Here is a 19955-nt window from a genome sequence, read left to right as displayed (position 1 = left end):
TTTTTTATTATGACCTTTGTTTCACCATCAGAATTATTATATTTGCACAAATGTTTTGTCTTTGAGGGCCCGTTCTTTTTGAATTGGAAATAAGCAAATAAAGTTGAAATGGCAACTGCCACATATTGGCCGCAAGAGAAATAATATTAGGTACAACCGATACTTTTGATTTCCATTGTTGCTCTTGGGTAAAAACACTCTCAGGTTCCTTCGTACTGGCCCTCTTAAACTTTCACGTACATCAAACAGATTTTTAAAGAATAATATACACATGGGTGAATAAAAAAACATAGAGTGACATCCACACTGAAAGATATTGAGATTCACAAAGGCATTTGTTCTTTTCACCTTAATGTTCTCAGTGCTTGGAGAATATCCATTTAGAGCGGCTATGAATTATGGTTGCCAGGCAACGGGACAGAGAGCTTGTAGCTGCAGTGGAGAATGAAAGAGCTAGCTGATGGAATTAATTTTCTCCCAGCATTAGCCTGTTGGAGCTGCCTTCTCTGGTGGAACAGAGAGTGCATTTACGTGTCTCCTACATTTTGCATTCATTTTATAAGTCTCAGAGCTTGCATTGTTTAGCTAGCAGAGAGAGTTGAGTGAAATGTGCTTCACTTTAAAAAGTATTAGACTAAAAGGAAAATTATCTCATATGGTTTCACGGTCCCTCCTCGATGCATTAAAAAAAATTGGAAATAAATGGAACGGAATAGCTAAATGTATCTCCCAGTCCAGATGAACGGGGAAAGGATTTTTCTGTGCTGCATACAATCGAGCAGCTTTTTAAACATATAATGTGAGCGATGAGATCTCACCGTCAATTCTGATGAGCTCGATAATTCACATAAAACGCAACTAATTTATTGGAAATGCTCAGGCCAGGTTTGCTTTCTAGAAAGCCACATGTCTGCTTAAATAAGCACAAGTTGATGTGTGTAAAATGTGCAAATCTAAACAGAGCTGACAGTGGAGGAGAAAGAGAGAGAGAGAGAGAGAGAGAGAGAGAGGGTGAGAGCGGTAAAGAGCAGTCACATCGTCCATCATCAGCTCAAAAAGCCACTAAATCCACATCCAGCACTGGCCTAAATAAAAATAAAAAAGAGACAGTAATGGACATAAATCTCCATTTATTGTAAATTTGCTGTAAAGCCTAAAGTTTGCAGCACTTTGCTGTGTGCTGCAAAACTAGCACATTTGAGACCTTGAAAGTGCAGCTTGACATGAAATAGCAGGATTTACTTCTATTAGATTGCTTACACATTGATCATTTACAGTTACGTTTAATAAGAGACACGTATATGCATGCAGTTACAGTATATAGAACATGTACTTTTGAATAACACAATGTAGTCTAATAGTTACTTCTATCAGACTGATTATGCATAGATCATTTAAGTTTAAGTTTAATAAGAGACTAGTATTTGCAGGCATTGACATAGAACATGGAGAAAAATATATCAGAAGCATTACTAAAACTATGTAGTTAAGATTTATAAAGCCATGCTGTGTAATAGTTACTTCTAATAGACTGCTTATGGATAGATCATTTACAGTGAAGTTTAATAAGAGATAAAAAGAGATATTTGCATGCAGTTATATAAAATTCACCCAAGAGCAATTAAACTCTGGCATGTATAAATGACAGATGGTATGATACGCCTTTTAAGATTTTATATTCCAAATGACCTCACTTCTCATATGTTCTTCTGCTTGTCATAAATATTGGGTGTTTTCCATCATACAGACTTTGACAAGCTATTATTACTAAAACGACACAGCCATTTTGAAATCAAATGAACTCGTGGAGAAAGAATTGAATAACCAAGATTATGCGAGGATAAAATCGTATTTCAAATGAATAATTTACATTCTAATGAGTAAAAGTGTAAACGAAAATGTAGTGTGTATTTTAGCTTATACTACAGATGTACAGTGTAACAGTCTAACAAAATGACATGAAATACAGCCTCATTAATCTGCCTGAAAAAGTCCTTATCATTGGACTGTGGTTTTATTACCCTGAGCAAACAATTGGCTCTGATCTAGTCCAGCACTTAAGCTATTTATACCTTTTTAATGGAAACAGAAGGACATGAAAGTGCCCCTGAAGTGACAGCCAACGTAAAGTAGACATTATTTTCTTCCCTTTAAAATGTCGTTGGAAATGCAAAAGCTGGGATTCTCTTTTCCCTTTCATACATCTCTGTCCCAAACTATAGGAATATAAGCATGCAAATAGTCCCCTACTGTAAGTGTGATTACAATTTGCCCCATAATTTAAAGGAAATTGATATCAAATGTATATGACCTCCTTTGTAGCACGGGTCAGTGGCTCTGATGAAAAAAAAAAGGTAGCCCAGCCAGCCATTTGTTATTTAAAACTTAAAATTTGCAGAACAGGCAATCTTTAGGGCTTTTGTCTGTGACCTCGTCACGTGACCTCTATTCATCCCTGGCAAGCCTTTGTCCTCTGTGTAGTTGAGATTAATGGTGAGCTTGTACCATCATAAGCTCACTCTGACAAACGCAAATCAGTGTTGTCCTGAAGCCATGTTGATCCTCTTGCCGTAAAAAGTTATTTACTTATTTATTTTTTTTACATTTGGGAAATTTGGATTGGATTTAAGAGTCTGACAAGTAGTCTTTGATTCACTGGTTTTGCCTTGATAAAACATGATGTTGTATTCGACTTCACTTAAAAACTCAAAAAGCTTGTCCTGCCTCTAAGTTTTGGTTTACCGAGAAAAAGAAAGGTGACCTTTATGAACATACATGGTTTTTATGTTTGAGTGTTCTCTACCACAAACTGACCACATTATCTTATTACCCTGTTATAACACAAAGGGTGAATTGTCTGGTTAACTAGAGGAAAGAAAAAGCCCCCCAACAATATACAGATGTTTCTCAAGAAACTGAGTGGGAAGAGTTTGAATACTGCAAACAGAGCTAATTAATAAGGTGTCAAATCTCTTTATTGTCACTCAACCATATACACAAGTGCAACAGTGGGTGAAAGTCTAGGGTGTGTATGAATGCGAACGCATTTCATCGAAAAATGAAACTTCCTCCTGTCCATTAACATCGTAATGGAACCCCTGAAATTTTTTCTCTTGAACCGTTTTCCATTGTGAGCTTTTTCCAGCATTTCCTGAGAACTTGACATTTTCACCAGTATCAGTTTATGACTAGTCAGTTAACCTCTAAAACCGCATTGATTGGAAATGTTCCTCTCTATTGCTGCTTAATGTCACATCATTAGCCGTACACATCCAATCAACATGGCATTTGTCTCATCCCATCGCAAATACCAATGTAATCTCATAACACTAACTTTTGCTTTCAGATACATACTGAATTCTTGTAAATTGATGGACAGTCTTTTAGATACCTCATGACATGCCTTTGAAAAAACACTCTGTGTTCAATTGATAAATCAAGTTTAAAACAAGGTAACTGTTTTTTTTAAGTATTAAAGGAATATTCCGGGTTCAATAAAAGTTAAGCACAATCGACAGCATTTGTGGCATAATGTTGATTACCATAATAAATAAGTGAATGAGGCCAAACCGTAAACATTAAAATACTAACAGTTTCAAAAGTATAGCCACAAAATGTAAGCAAGATGCATGTTTACATGGTTTAAGTGTGATAAAATCACTTTCTAACCTTTTCTGTGAAATGTTATTGACGATTTTAGAACTATGTTGCCATGATGACGTAACGCCGTAAACACTAAACCCTAAAACGACTGTAAAAACAATGAATTAAACAACTTTACAGCTCAAATAATACACAAGTTTTAACAGAAGAATTAATGTAAGTGCTTTTATAAAATTATCAGCTTCACATTTCTGTGTTTAAACTCTCCAAAAATTGGCCCCATTCACTTCTATTGTAAATGCCTCACTGCAACCTTGATTTTTTCTTTTTAAGAAAACAAGAAACCAGTCAAAAAAATTTTTTGTGGCAATCAACATTATGCCACAAATGCTGTGGACTGAGCTTAACTTGCATTGAACCCGGAATATTCCTTTAATCAAACTTGAAACTTTGGCATATAAAAGAATATTTTTTCAATCAGACTGAATATTTTCATCTAGTAGACGATCCACCCACAACACCCTAGCATCGTGGCTGCAACTTTTGCATGGGCAACACCACACACATTTCTTTCTGAAATTGAAAAAATATACATTTTCATTTGTAGTGCCATTGATTCCTATATGTAATGGACTTTCAAATATTAGACATTTCCCCATGTTACTGTCAGCTGACTAAGAAATATGTGTCAAATCTTTCCATTTGCATTGCTCTCAAAGGCTTTCTTGAAAAAAAGAGACAGTTCGATTAAATCTATTTTAATAATTTTTTTTTAATGAGTGTCCAGTGGCGAGACAATCACCTGTCCTTCAGGTAAATGCTTGTGGCCTCTAACCCCAAAGCTCCATCTGTTGAGGGCATTGTGCTCGACACAATGGTGGGCGTAAGGTACATTTCAGGTCACCTGTTGCTTCAGACAGTATCAGGTGAAAGACTACAGCTACAGGGCTTGTCCTTGTCAGAAGTGATTTACCTCCAAGATACAGTGTTCAAAAGCAAAGTTTTCTACACCCTACTACAACAGCTGAAAAGTGACATATCAGTTATTCAAATTAGTGCTAGTTAAAAGGATAGTCCTCCCAAAAATGTCTTTCATCATTTACTCACTTTCAAGTTGTTCCAAAACTGTATGACTTTCTGTCATCTGTGGAACACAAAAGTAAATGTTTTGAAGAATATCCTGGCCACTTTGTGCAATATACTTTTCAGTATAATGAAATTGAAGAGGACTGGGGTTGTCAAGCTCCAAAAAGGCAAAAATACACCATAAAAGTAGCATAAAAGTTGTTCATGCGACTTTAATAACTATTTTTGCTATATGCCAAGCCTTCTGAAGGCATAAAATAGTGATTGTGTGAGGAACAGGACGAAGTAATGACATGAGGTAAAAAAAAAAAAAATCTGAATTTAATTTTTTGAGTAAACTATTGCTTTAACATTAGAATTATCTGCATATCTACAGCCTTGCAGAAGATAGATCTTTAGGGAACTTCTTTTGTAAAATCTCAGTGAGAGTAGTGCCAGTTTATCAATTTTTTTTTTTTGAACTTGCAACCAACAAAAATGCCTGAGGTTTGCTTTATTTTGAAAGATTCGGTTAATTTATTTCAAGTCTGGATTTGTTGGTATCTTCCAGATGCAGCAAATGGTCAACTCAGACTCCCGTTATGGCGGCCACCATCAGGTGGACACACACAGACCCAGGGTCCAACCTGGCATGGTTCCGCAAGGTCAGCTGTCCACTATCAACCAATCGCAACTCAATAATCAGTTGGGGCTGAAAAGCAACAATGGTACCCATGGCTCCCCATCTCCACCAGAGAGCAAGTCGGCCACACCCTCCCCCTCCAGCTCAGTGCATGAGGACGATGCAGATGATGCTGCCAAGGTGAGAAAGGGAGCTTTACAGCTCTATTTCATGAATATAAAAGCTTATCTTCCTCTCACATACACGCACATGCACTCTCACATAGACTTTTATGATCTATGGCAAAATGCAGAGTATTAAAAGGAATGAGTCACTGCTGACCTTTCAGCAAGTTGTATTGCCATGTTTCCTTAAACATAGATTTGCTAAGATGCTGATCTGCCTGAAGTCTGTTCTCCACAGCCCAAATACAGCACATTTTCTCAAACTCCACATCGAAACCGAGCCTCTGGAAAGTGTGGCCTTTTTTATATTTTTTATACAGTACTGTGCAAAATTCTTAGACACATAAGATGTTTCACAAAAAAAACATTTGTCTTAAGATGGTTATTTATATCTTCAGCTTTAGTGTGTCAATAGGAAATATACATTTTAGACTCCCAAACATTCATTTTGATAGTAGAATCGATTAGAATAGAATAGAATTGAAGAACAGGTAGCCCTGTAACAGATGGCATGAGCATCAAACATCAGATGTTTTTAAAAGTTGCTGTTCTTTTTAACCTGATATGGCATCTAAAAACGTGGCGATCCTGCACGAGACAACAGTGGGAAAAACAGCGAGCCTGGCGCAACGATCAAAGATGTCAGTCTAGCGCATGTTTACTTGGAAAACGACTGAAAAACAGCACAGACAGAGAAAAACAAAATGCATTCGGTGTAAACAGTCCCGTGCTTATTTTTATTTATTTATTTTTTTGTCTTTTTTTTTTTTTTTTTTTTGGTGGAAAAAATATCTAAGCATCCTTAAAACAAAATTCATTAACTTTGAGAAGCACAATGACATAAGTCTTGTTTTTAGAGAAATCTAACAAGATTAAGTGATGTTAATTCTTAAAACAATAAAAAAACAAATTGCCTACGGATTAAGAACAGTACATTTAAAGAATCTTTTTTTTTCTTAACCTGAGATGGTGTCTAAAAAACATGGCAATCCTCTACACAGTGCTGGGAAAAAAACAGCAAGCTACGGCACAACAGTCAAAGACATCCATCTTACGCATGTTTACATAGAAAAACAGCACAGTTGGATGAAGAACTAATTTGGTGTGAACAGCCCCTTATTCATTTTCTTTTTGTCTTGTTTTCCAGTACAAAAATATAAAAATATCCTTAAAACACGATACAAGAAAATAAAAAATTAAGTCATTTAGTCTTGTTTTTAAAGAAATCTGACCACATTTAGTGAGGTTTATCCTTAAAACAAAAACAAAAAGATTTTTTTGATCAGATGTCATTTTGCTTCTCAAGTAAATGTGTCTTGTTTTAAGTCTGTTTGGATATTTTACTGGAAAACAAGACAAAAATACTGAGCAAGAAAATTATTTTTTGCAGTGCACAGAAGTGGTTCAGCATTAAAAATGTCACGCGCTCTAAACACACACAATTATATCTCAATTATGAGTTGCCCATGCTTATATACAAATAATGCACAGTAGTCATTAAAAGTTGAAACTAGCTCCAGGCACTGGAGACAAGGCTCACTAACTAGCTTTATGAAGATGATTCATTCATAAAGCTGTTATTGTGGCTAATCTAATTCTAAATCTAATTAGATATCTATTGTTTACTATAATAAGCTTTTCTCTTTTCAGATGAATGGGGCAGAAAAGAGAGCAGCCTCAGACATGGCCAAGAAACCCAAAACCCCCAAGAAGAAGAAGAAGAAAGACCCCAACGAGCCACAGAAGCCAGTGTCAGCCTACGCCCTGTTCTTCAGAGACACCCAGGCAGCTATTAAAGGCCAAAATCCTAATGCCACATTCGGAGAGGTTTCCAAAATAGTGGCCTCAATGTGGGACGGTCTAGGGGAGGAACAAAAACAGGTGACTATCTCTCTTTTGAAGGTGCACAGTCATTTTATGTTTATGTTTGACTGACCGATATGGCAGTCATCTTGGACTTGTAGAATTATGCAAAAGTAATTGTTTTCAGTTAGTTTTAGGGAAATGTGCTATTGGCAGTCAGCACGGGGGGGGGGGGGATTACCAAGATACCAAGTTTTCAAATATACGGTACGCAAGCAAGTACTATTCAGCTGGTCATATGATCTCAATATGGTGGCCCCAGTGAGGCAGCCCAGCTCCATGTAAAATAAAACAGCTTTTATTATGCTACTGGAGTCTTTATCTCATGAGATTGTACATGGTTTTAAACATATTTTTAAAGAACTATTCATTTCTTTAGAGGTAAAACTTTTCAAATAAGGAACAAATTAAAGAACCCCTTTACCACACTTTTAAACCTCGTTCACGTGCAAACTTTCCCTTTATCTGTGAAATCTTGTGGGTGACTCATAGACTGAAGGAAAATGCAGGTAGGTAGGGCTGTTTCTGCTAACCAGGCATTGTGAGTGCAGTTCTATACATACTATCTGTAGTATTATTTATTAAAGGTATTATCAACTGTGTACAATAGGATGTTGACATAATGATTTGTTACTGCATCAGATGTAATGACGCACATGTTGGTCAGAACATTTGCTGATTTCCCCTTGTGCAATTACACAATAACATTATCTGTGCAGTCTGTGTGCTGTGGTCTAACATCAGCGGTGTTGTGCATGTAGGGGGAAGTCTTAACAAAGCCAGGTGTGAAAAACTGTGCACTATATGAGATTTTGTTTTATAAGTAAGCATGTCACACAAAGGATTTGTGTGGTCTGGTAATCATTCAGATCACTGTTTCAGGACATATTTAGCCAGAATATGATACCATTTTGTCATGTTTGTTTTTATTTTCAGTCAACAGATGGCTATATACAACATACTTGCCCAACAGCATTTTTTTTTAAATTGTTTTATTGGAGTTTTTTTTGGATTTTATTGTATTTTGAACAGGTGTTGAAGTAGTTTTAATCACTTAAGGCACAAGGCCATTTAAAATCAATAGTCCCTGTTATAGTACTTGAAATATAAGAAACTACTAAAAAATTGTGTATCTTGAGAAATGAAAGGCACAGTTTTTTCAGTAGTTTCTTGTAATATTTCAAGTATTAATTATAATTAACATTAGACTATATTATTTATTCTAATTTGCTATATAAAAATATTATATAATTAATATTAGATGCTACAACAGCATTATTTTCTGTGAATTACAACAAAACTAGGAACAAAAGTGTATATCAAAGTGTAATATTGGACCTTATGTAGCCTAAATTTGTAAATATGTACATTTTAATCTCCTCTCTGGTAACACTTTACAATAAGGTTCCATTTGTTAACATTAGTTAATACATTAGGCATCATGAACAAACCATGAACAATATACTTTTTTTTTACATCATTTATTAATCTTTGTTGTTGAACAACAATGTTAGTTGTTCATTGTTAGTTCATGTTAATTCATAGTGCATTAACTAATGTTAACATATACAACTTTTGATTTTAAAAATGTATTACTATATGTTGAAATTGACATTAAGATTAAAAATTCTTAATAAGTTTGGTTCATTGTTAGTTCATGTTAACTAATGTTTACAAATGGAACCTTATTGTAAAATGTTACCCCCTCATTCATCTTCAAGTTTTTATATATATATATATATATATATATATATATATATACAGCAAGCCATGACAACAAAAATGATTAGCACTACTTTAACACCTTAACTCTTTTTAAAGGTTTGAATTTAGCTTTTGAAGAATGGCATGACTACCAGCATAGCTTCTGATTTCAGAATAAAAACAGTTGAAAGTATCCATCTCTCTGTCTTACTGAAACCACCAAACAGTCAAACAGTAAAAAAACTAGTCTCTTTTATTTTTTTGTAGTTGTTGATTGGTGGTCTTTTTTATTATGTACAACACTCAGTGAAGCTGATGAAAACACTCAACAGTACTTTTACTCAGGAGAGGATGTTTGCCTGATAAAAGAACATCATGTCTCTCTGCTGTTTTTTTCTGCTTGTCTTTTTTTGCCCATCTCTTTTTAGTAGAGGTCTATTGGTCAAGGTAATAACAGCACAGATGTATTGATGGGCAAATAATTACACATATGGCCCAAATGAAAGGGGAAATATGAACAGTCCATAAAGGCAGAAGAACAAGCGATGGATAAAGTGGACTGCACTCAAGCACCATTTCAGTGCTCCAACAACAATTACACATTATGGCTCATAAATGGACTGCCATTAGATAGATTTCTAAGAATAATTGTGCACAGGAACATGGAGAACGGCTGTGGCCTTAATATATTCTTTTCTTTGTTTGTTTGTTTTATCATGGCAGGTGTACAAGAAAAAAACAGAGACTGCAAAGAAGGAGTACCTCAAACAGCTGGCTGCCTACAGAGCAAGTCTTGTGTCTCAGGTATCAAAATGACTGTGGGCTATGATATGTGTATGTGTTTGAGAATGGTCATGTTTATTGAGAAGGCACATTTTCAGATGTTCTTGTTTCACTGCATAAAATAATAATACTTTTTTCATCGTCACTATTTTTGTCTTATTTTCTAGTAATAAATAATAATAAATAAATACAAAATCTTAAAAAATCCTTAAAAGAACATACATTTACTTGAGATGCAAAATTGTGTAAGATAATAAGACACTGTAAAAAGTGGTAACCTGCAATTGTTACCTTATCTCTTAAATTCATGGGTGTTTCGCCAAACATTTTAACATACCTCATGTATATCTATTACAGATTGAGCTACAAAATATCCAGATAGTGTACAATTTACAAAGCTTTTTAAGATAATTAGAAAACAATGGAATATAATATATTCTGTTATATATTATTTCTCGTATATCAAAGAGATGATGCAGTATATGATAGAACGGGATTCATTAATTCTAGGCTAAAATTTTATATGCATAACTGGCTGTCAAACACATATTGAACTACACATAACACATAAGCTACACATGTATTTTCTCAGCACATATTGAGTTTAAATAGATGTACAACTTACATAATTTCAATAGTACACCCAAATGGCAATAGCTATATCATACTGTTCATGTGTTATACTTGTTATAGTTTACTTCAATTTTGCCTCATCATCAAATAGCAATGTCAAATGTAAATCAAGTCAATCGCTGAAACAGCTCCCCCTAAAGGAACAAATAGCATGTATAATACACTATATGGGCAAAAATATGTGGACACCCACTTCTAATTAAAGAGTTTGGTTACTCTGTTAATACCAGTGAAGATAAATCATAATTATACTCCAAACAATGGCATTCTAGGGCATTCTGTGCTTCCAACTTTATGGCAACAGTTTGGGGAGAGCCCTTTTCTATTCCAGCATGAAAATGCCCCTGTGCACAAAGCAAAGTCCATAAAGAAATGGTTTAGTGTGTCTGATGTGGAAGAAATTGACTGGCCTGCACAAAGCCCAGACCTGAACCCTACTGAACACCTTTGGGGTGAATTGGAACGCCAACTGAAAGCCAGGCCCCATTGCCCAACATCAGTGCCGGACCTCAGTGATGCACTTGTGTCTGAATGGGAGCAAATCCCTGCAGCCATGTCACTACATACAGTATAGTGGAAAGCCTTTCCAGAAGAGTGGAAGTTGTTATTGCACCAAAGGGGGAAAATGATGCCTATGGTTTTTAAATTGAAGGTTCATCAAGCACATATGGTGTCCACAAACTTTTGGCCACATAGTGTATGTGCGGTATGTGTACACGCATATGTTATATGCTTATATGGATACTGATAATTCACCATCGTTGCACAGAAATTTGACATGATATTGTAGTCATTTGTTTTGTAATAAACAAAAAGTAGATAGCCTGTTATTGTAAACTTATATAGATATATAATAAGCATAAAATAATAGTTTATGGAAGTGCAAATATTTATTGTGAAACTACTACATATCGTAGAGGTATATACTAAATACAATAGAGGTTAGGGCGTAGCTACAAAAAATGGATGAAGTAAAGGGGGTGGAATGAGGTCCTGGGTCACTAAAGACATGAGATATGCATTTAAAAGGAATAGTTCACCCAGTAGTTTCAAAAATCATTTACTCAACCTAATGCCATCCCAGATATGTATGACTTTTTGTTTCTTCTGCAGAATAAAGACAAAGATTTTTAGAAGAATATTTCAGCTCTGTAGGTCCATACAATGCAAATGAATGGTGAGCAAAATTTTCAAGTTGCAAAAAGCACATAAACATAGCATAAATGTCATAAGACTCCAGTGGTTTAATATATGTCATATGAAGTGATCTAATCTATTTTGGGTGAGAACAGACCCAAAGTAAGTCATAAACATTTGGGATGGCATGAAGGTGAGTAAATGATGAGAGAATTTTCATTTTTGGGTGAACTATTCCTTTACGGGTTAATGAGCTATTTCTACGTGATCTTACCTTTAAAAATGAGTTTTGTTGGTGTAACCTAATGTAGTCAGGTTGATTCAGTCATAGTAAATTATGTTTTTGACTTGAATGAAACTAGTTAATTTAGATGTTACCACATGAAGCACATTTCTCAGGTTAACATTTTTTTCAGTATAGAGAATGTCTTGAAGTTTTTTTTTTGTTGTTGTTGTTGTTGTTTGTTTGTTTGTTTTTTACACCAGTGGCAACTAGTTTTTTTCTTGTTTTAAACATAAATCTAACAAAATTAAAAATATATATATTTGCCAATGGGATATTAAAAAATCAACTAAATTCAAGATATATCAGTGAAAAGTCTTATTATCTTGCAAAATTAGCTTCTCAAGTAAATGGATCTTCTTATAAGGGTGTTTAGATATTTTTACTGAAAAAAAAAGACAAAGATACTGATTTGAAAATTACTTTTTCCAGATATACTGGCAGAAATAGAATTGGAATTGGTAGAAAAAATAAATTTTAGGCAGTCTTAGCTACAAAGTTTATTTTATTCTCCCCCTCTAGAGCTACAATGACCCAGGGGATGTGAAGGCATCACAGGCCTCTCAGATGCTTGTACCCAAACCATCAGTCTATTCCGGGGCAGGCCAGTCTCACCCAGGTCTCTACATGGGTCATCCATACCACCAGCAGCCAGGGCTCAGTCCTCACCTGCCCCCAATGCAGCAAGGCCTAGCCCGAGGTGGCGCGTCCCGGCCTAACGTGTCCATGCCAGGAGCAGTGAGCATGGGCAGCATGGCGGGCTCATCCCCCCCTCCACTGCAGATCAGCCCCCCTTTACACCAGCACCTAAGCCTCCACCAGCAGCAACAGCAACTCAGCAGTCACACTCTGTCCATGCACTCCCCCTCCATGGCCCAGGTGAGATACAAATAAAATACATTACCCTGTCAATGGTTACTGAATAGCAATGCATAAATGCCCTTTGCTAGTGTTAGACCAGTAGATCGACCAGGCCGACTAATTTTGAGATTATCGGCATCACACATACACAGGAAAATGAGAAAGCATGTGACCACATCACATTTGAGGTGTAAACGCTATACGTCCTCAATGCATCCCGGACAGTAGCAAAGCACCACCCCTTACCTGTCAATCAACCACTGAGCTACAACAAGAGTTTTAAACTTTGCCGGTTGTGTGCTGCTTTTGTTTGCACTTTATTTGTTTTTTCTGACTTTTTCGCGGTTTATTATCATGCAGTAACACAATGATATAGTGACTGATGTATGTCATCTTGAAATCCGAACACAAGTGGTCACAGGAGATGCATTTATGTGACCAGGTGTAAACAGCAATGTGTCTCGCCTGACTACATGTGATCGGATCACCTGAGACGTATCTTAATACTGGATGTAAACCGGGTCCATACTCTTCAAAAACACACTTCAAGTCAATATAATATCAATATTGACCCTATTTGCTTGATTATTACAAGTTCCTGGTCTTATTGTAAATGATTAATCAGTGCATATGATTCCACAGAAATAATGCTCCACCTTTAAAACAACTTTGTCACCAAGCCCTCTCATTTTTCAGCCCCTCACTGTCAATCACCTGCCATGAACTGTGTAAAGACAACTTAACATGATCTAATGAATTCCCGCTGGATAAAATCAAGTCCTACATTTAAAAAAATATTTTTTCAAATAGAAATACATTACATTACAGAAGTAAAATGGGTTGCAAACAAGGTATGACAGACAACGGGTCGGGACAATTAAGAGGTTTGCTCCTCCACCAGTCTATTTTCCATAACCTCTTCAAGAACCCAGCTTGTCTGATGCTCTCCAATTTCCATTCTACATTATGGTAGAACAGTATGTGTGTGCGTATGAATGTGAGAGTGGAGGAAGTGCTGTTTATGCAGCAGATGCTGTACCGTTTCATTTTTCATCATTTCCGGCCCCTTCAGCCTATCTCTCGTGCTGGCGAATGAGGTCAAGAGAGAAACCATTAATATCTGCCAGCTTGTTTTATGTCCACGCTGTGCAAAAAAAATCCCAGCGTATCACACAGACAGATTTTCAATTTTCTCTCTGTAATAAACAGATGCATTAGGATTTGGATGTGACTTAAGGTTGCACAAAAAACTTCACATTGAGATTGATGAATACATCAGTGTGGAAGACAAAATGCAGCAACTATCTGATGAAAACAGTTTTTCAGACTGGGTGAAGGAAATGAAATTAGTTCTCTGCTAAAGTGTATAGAAGAAGGCTTTTATTTTACTGTTTTATTTATTTATTTATTTATTTATTTTTTAAATACTTTTTATAGGACGTACCCTATTGGAAAATCCAACATAAATGGTGGCTAGTTTCTTGCTGATCCAAGTTTGTAGACAATCTTGAACCAGGAACAAACCAACAACCAGCTAGTCATGTGTACCATCTTTAGGTGGTCAAGTTTGTGTTTTTAACATGGTAGCTGGTCAATCAGCCACATAATAACCAGCTAATGACCAGCTACAATGTTCCAGCTACCAGCTTAAGCTAACGTAGATTTTCCAGCAGAGTAGATAACAGCAAAGAAGAGAAACTAAATAAAAGCTTTACCAATTCACATACAAACACACACACCTGTTGGTGCGGCTATCCTTATGTGGACTCTCCATAGACATATCTATAGACATATAGATTTTTTTTACTGTACGAACTATAGATTCTATCCCGTAACCCTAACCCTACCACTAAACCTAACCCTCACAAAAAAACAAAAAAAAATCCAGCATTTTTACATTTTCAAAAAAAACTTCGTTTAGTATGTATTTTAAGTGATTTGAATTATGGGGACACTAGAAATGTCCTCATAAACCACATTTATAGCATAATTACCAGTTTGTAACCTAAAAAAAATTATTGTAAACCACTTAAACCTGCCCACACACACACACACACAATCTAATTAAATAGAAAATGATCTCTTTGAAAGCATTCATTTGGTTATTGCCTCCTCTGCTTTAACATGTGAGGAGGGAGAAGGTGTTTCAACTGCAGCCCTGTGTTAGCAACAGCTAGTTTTGTCAATCCAGAGTGCACTTATTATTAGCACCAGTGCTAATTAAACCCTCGTTACCCTAATAGAGATCTCAAATAGAGGTGGTTAAGGAGAGGTTTGAAGCCTTAGTCTCCTTAAGCACTCACGGTGATGGTGAAAAAGTCCTCGTTGATCCGTTTCACATCTTAATAGCCCTGAGCTGTGCTGGAACTTCAGTGGGATTGAGATGAGGTTGTAATGAGGTCCTAATGAATAGCACCCTTGTGCCTTGAAACTCTTTAAGAGATGAGCATCAGCTAGGAGGCAGGACTGGCTGGTGTTGTAGAAAAGAGAGGGAGGGTGGAGAGAGAGAGGGCGGAGAATCACATTGTCTTGCACAAAAAAGAGGGGTTAGCTTCATAAAGAGAGATGATTTAGGTGGTAAGGAGAACAGGTGACACTCTTATCCTATGACAGGAGTTTGATCTTAAACTGAGGGATGCGCTGCACTGACAATGCTGTGCATTATGAAATAAACAATGTCAACTGTCCGTTTGTTTTCTTATTGTTATTTTTGTAGGTGTGTTGTGTTTTTTGTTTTTTACTTTGTTTTTTGTTTTATTTGTTTACTAAATTTTATGTTTTATGTCTTGTTTTGTTTTTTACTTTTTTTGCTTTTATACATTTTTGTTTTGCTTTTGTTTGTTTTAACTTTTTTTTTAACTTTTGTTTTTTGCTTTTGTTTTGTTTTTGTTTTGTTTTGTGGAAGTGCATGGCAATTTTATTGATTCCATCAAAGACTGAATTATGAAACACATATTTCCAGTTGAAACTGTTGCCACGAAAAAGTGAAGCATCTGTATTTGAATATGAAAGGCCTGTTGTTGCAAGATTGTCTTCCTGTGCCCGCTGGGAATTCTGGGAAACGTTGTATTTAAAAAGCAACTACTTGATTGAATTTCATGTGCTTCTTTTTATCAATCCTCGGCAGGAAAATGAACTATTGCTGTGGATGATCAACATCATAAGGAAAAAAGTGTCTAATTTTCATGCAGATTAAAGTGTGAATTTGTCTGAAGTCCAATTTTAGATTACCACAGGGCTCCTTGTATGGGTATGTCAATCTTTTGGAGGAGAGTACAAATACTTAAACTTGGCTTTTCTCTCCTCTGTGTGGGGAGTTCTTAAGCCTGTTCCACAGATCCTGCCTGTATGGGAGACTTTTTAAATCCAAAGGGGAGTAATAATCCTCGTTTATTTTTGCATATTTGTGGAGAGCAAACAAAAACGTGCGGTTCAACTTTTTCTGTGAGCCGACGCAGGGTGGGGGTAGGTGGGGCGGTGTTGGGGGGGTGTGGGGGGACACAAAGGGGCAGATGGAGCCTTTGTGATCGAATGAAGGAGAAGAATTTGAGGAACAATTCATGAATAGGTAGAATCTCTGGAGGGGGAAAAAAACGCAGCCACCTGCTGTCTTGCTCTTTCAGGCAGATTCTCTTGTGTACCACTGAGATTAACTTCCCGTTCACATGCAGTCTTTCTTATAGGCTAAGAACAGAGAAGAAGTCTTCAAATTAGAATATCTGCTTCATTTATTTTTCATCTACCCCCACCAGCCTCACCCCCTGCAACCAACCACTGAATGCAATTCCTTATTAATGCTCATTTGAGGCTGGTTGCATTACACTGTCATCATGTCCACTTCACATCTTGTAGGATGTTTGCTATGTGGAATTAAATTGTACGAGTGGGTTTGTAGTTTAGTCTGGTTTTTCAATCTCGCTCTCCAGGAAAAACAGGAAGGCTGGTTCGGCATTCAGATCCCAGAGTTTGATTCAGCTCAACATATTGTTTCATTAATATCTCACTTATCATTGTGCTAAATGTAATGATTTTCTGGGTAACATTTTACAATAAGGTTGCAATACTTTTACATCATTTATTAATCTTGGCTAATGTTAATTTCTACATGTACTAATACATTTGTAACATCAAAGTGCTACCAATTTTGTGGACATATGTAATAATTTGTACAAAAAAATTCCAATTTGCACTATGAGCCTGTGGGACCTGCAGTATGTAAAATCTAATATGTAATTTTCCATTGTGTTCTCCCTCTCAGGGTTTCCCTCTTCAGGCAGAGTATCAGAGCATGGTAAATGTCACATCCTCTGCTGCACCCGGTCTGTCCCCTTCAATGGACTACCGCACCGGCTGCAGGAATGGACCGACCCAGGGTCTGGACTGGACGTCTGACTACTGCGGCAACGGGTAAGTGCTCAAAGCTCCCCCACCCATTAAAATAAATCTTGGATGCTTAACATAATCATCCAGAAAATTATAGAAATTCTTTCAGAAAATATTTTAATGCAACCTTTTCAAGGTGTCCTCAAAAACAGCTGTATCAAGTTAGTGCTTCTGATTTTTGTGGCGGCCATTTTGATGTGTGTATATTTCCCTCCGTAGAGCTCTGCAGAGGGACAAAGCCCTGTATCTGACCTGATCGAAACCCTCGCTTTATGCTCACAGGACCAAGGCAGTTCCTCATCCCAGTACAGCTGTTCAGGACCAGATTTTTCAGGCCCTATTTTAGACTAGACACAATCCACGCATCAGCAAAATATTGTTTGAATGCTTTCTTTCTCATGACTCACACTTTAGTGCACCCTACCTTGGTGGGTTTGGAATTTGTATCTCCTTTTAGCTTCTGACATTCAGACATTTTGGATCGTTAAAATAGAATTAAAATCATCAAAGCATGAACGTAAATTGTATGCTAACATTTTTTTAAATGCAATCACCTCTCTCTAATGAAATTGTCTTTTAATGCCCTCCTCTTGTTTGGGTCCTTGTTACGTACCTAATAAGAGGTAGTATATAAAAAACTCTGTAGATGTGTGTTTTATTGGAGATTGCTCATGGTTTTAAGAAAACTGCGTAGGTCAATTTGCCTTGCAGGACGGTTGTGTCAATCCATCGGTTTCTAAGCACTTACTTCTGTGTGTCAGAGACTCCAAGCTCTCGCTGACAAACAGCGGAACAAAAAACCAAAACAGAACTTCTTTTACTGTATAAAGAGGAAAAAAATCGCAATCTGAAAAACAAAAACCCACAAAAAAGAATGTGGATGATATGACTCCTGCATTTTCCCCTCTCCGACCCCTCCTTTCACACACCTTTTCTCGTTGTATCATTCTTCCCCACTGTAATGATCTTTTCTAGTCAACTGCCTTAGAAACAGAGTTCTGTTGCAAGTACAAAACAGTCGCTCATAGGAACATTATGAACGACCAGATGGGTTGTTTCAGCCCTTGTTTCAAGCTGTAAATAGAATCTGTGTTACTCCTAGAGTATAAGAATTAAACTTTTTTTTTTCTAGTAACTATATGATTTTGAATTGGACCACACCAGTTCATTTAAAACTCGAAAAGGGATAATTAGCCAAGAGGGGTCATTTCTTGGCATCGGAAGTCCCCGCTGATTAGAATAATAACGAGAGACGAAAGAAGTATTTTTTCCCAAGTTTACTGAAGTAAAGGTTGATTCCATCAATCTGCGAGGTAGCATGAAATGATTAATTAAGCAAAGTACTAAAGAAAAGTTTATTTTGTATTACACAAAATACTTCTTTTGTATCACTTCTGGCATATTGATCAATGTCATCCAAACTATGTGTATGAAACTGTCAGATGCTTATATGGTGTTAATTAGAAGAAACAGTGGCAGATTGGAGAGTTGCTGTATAATCCTGGCATATGGCTGATCATTTACTATTCCTCTACACTGTGTCTATATGAGATCTTTTTATGGTACTTGTTTGCGCCTATTTATGAAGGAAAAAATAACTGTAGGTGTTTTTGAGTAATTATGTTAGAGTTCCAGAGATGTTTTTCTGTTCATTTGTTTTGACAGAATTGATCCAGGCAACAATGTGAATAATTCTTATTTAGTTTTTATTGTGTTTGAAAATAAATAAAGGCATACCTGCATTTTTGTGCAGTAAATAATCAGTTTGGGTCAAGTGTGTTCTTTGCTAGGAATTCAAAATATTTAGATTGAATTTATTTGAAACATTTTTATTCTCATAATTCCTCACACACAGACAGAAGTTTATGTATAATGAACACACATTCTCTTCCTCAATTATATCTCATAACTGTGTCACAGCAATGTTGATGCAGAGTATAATAATAATAATTGATTTTCCAACCATGAACACAGCTCAAATAAACCAACCAGTGTCAAGACCACATTCCTGCCCTGCCATAGAGTCTGATTCACTCACAGTCACACAGAGACTAAACACTGTATGTATTAATCTTGCTTTAAAATGGAAGTGTTCTTTAGTGTTTGTCCTACTAAAATATAAATTGCTGTGTATGGCAGCTTTTCTGCACAGATTGTATCTATAAAGCCTATGTCTCCATCATCCACAAACATTAAGGACATCAAACTAATGGAACAAAAGTAATTTGGAACAAAAAGTCAATGTTTCCAAATCTGACTATAATCTTACTTTTACATTCTACATACTTAACCTAATACGTACTGTTGAGGGATAATCAGAGGACACTCTAATGTCCCTCCTGTCAAAATCATCTACTTTTTCTCTCCTTTCTTCATGGGAACTGTGGAATGAATGATTCCCACTGAGATGTAACTGTTTTCTTTCATTGCTGGTCAGTCACACATATAAACTCACTGAGTACTTTATTAGGAACACCCGTACATCTACATATTCATGCAGTTATCTAATCAGCCAATCATGTGGCAGCAGTGCAATACATAAAATCATTCAGATACGGGTCAGGAGCTTCAGTTAATATTCACATCAAACATCAGAATGGGGAAAAAATTTGATCTCAGTGATTTCGACCGTGGCATGATTGTTGGTGCCAGACGGGTTGGTTTGAGTATTTCTGTAACTGCTGATCTCCTGGGATTTTCACACACAACAGTCTCTAGAGTTTACTCAGAATGGTGCCAAAAACAAAAAACATCCAGTGTGCGCGAGTTCTGCGGACGGAAACACCTTGTTGATGAGAGAGGTCAGTGGAGAATGGCCAGACTGGTTGGAGCT

General features: G+C 36.4%; 1 protein-coding gene across 4 annotated transcripts in view; it reads left to right on the top strand.

The window, feature by feature from the left end:
* tox (thymocyte selection-associated high mobility group box) overlaps nucleotides 1–18876 on the top strand; it is an 89095-nt gene extending 70219 nt beyond the window's left edge. For all 4 annotated transcript variants that reach the window (XM_051700796.1, XM_051700795.1, XM_051700794.1 and 1 more), the window contains 6 exons: nucleotides 5240–5491; nucleotides 7126–7356; nucleotides 9766–9846; nucleotides 12401–12757; nucleotides 16998–17146; nucleotides 17342–18876. In XM_051700796.1, the coding sequence (XP_051556756.1) occupies nucleotides 5240–5491; nucleotides 7126–7356; nucleotides 9766–9846; nucleotides 12401–12757; nucleotides 16998–17146; nucleotides 17342–17378 (1107 nt within the window). In that variant the 3' untranslated portion in view covers nucleotides 17379–18876. The remainder of the gene's footprint in view (nucleotides 1–5239; nucleotides 5492–7125; nucleotides 7357–9765; nucleotides 9847–12400; nucleotides 12758–16997; nucleotides 17147–17341) is intronic.
* Nucleotides 18877–19955: the final 1079 nt, after the last annotated feature.

Source organism: Myxocyprinus asiaticus, chromosome 6 (genome assembly GCF_019703515.2).
Source record: "Myxocyprinus asiaticus isolate MX2 ecotype Aquarium Trade chromosome 6, UBuf_Myxa_2, whole genome shotgun sequence".
Taxonomy (NCBI): domain Eukaryota; kingdom Metazoa; phylum Chordata; class Actinopteri; order Cypriniformes; family Catostomidae; genus Myxocyprinus; species Myxocyprinus asiaticus.
This window is presented reverse-complemented; position numbering and strand designations above follow the sequence as displayed.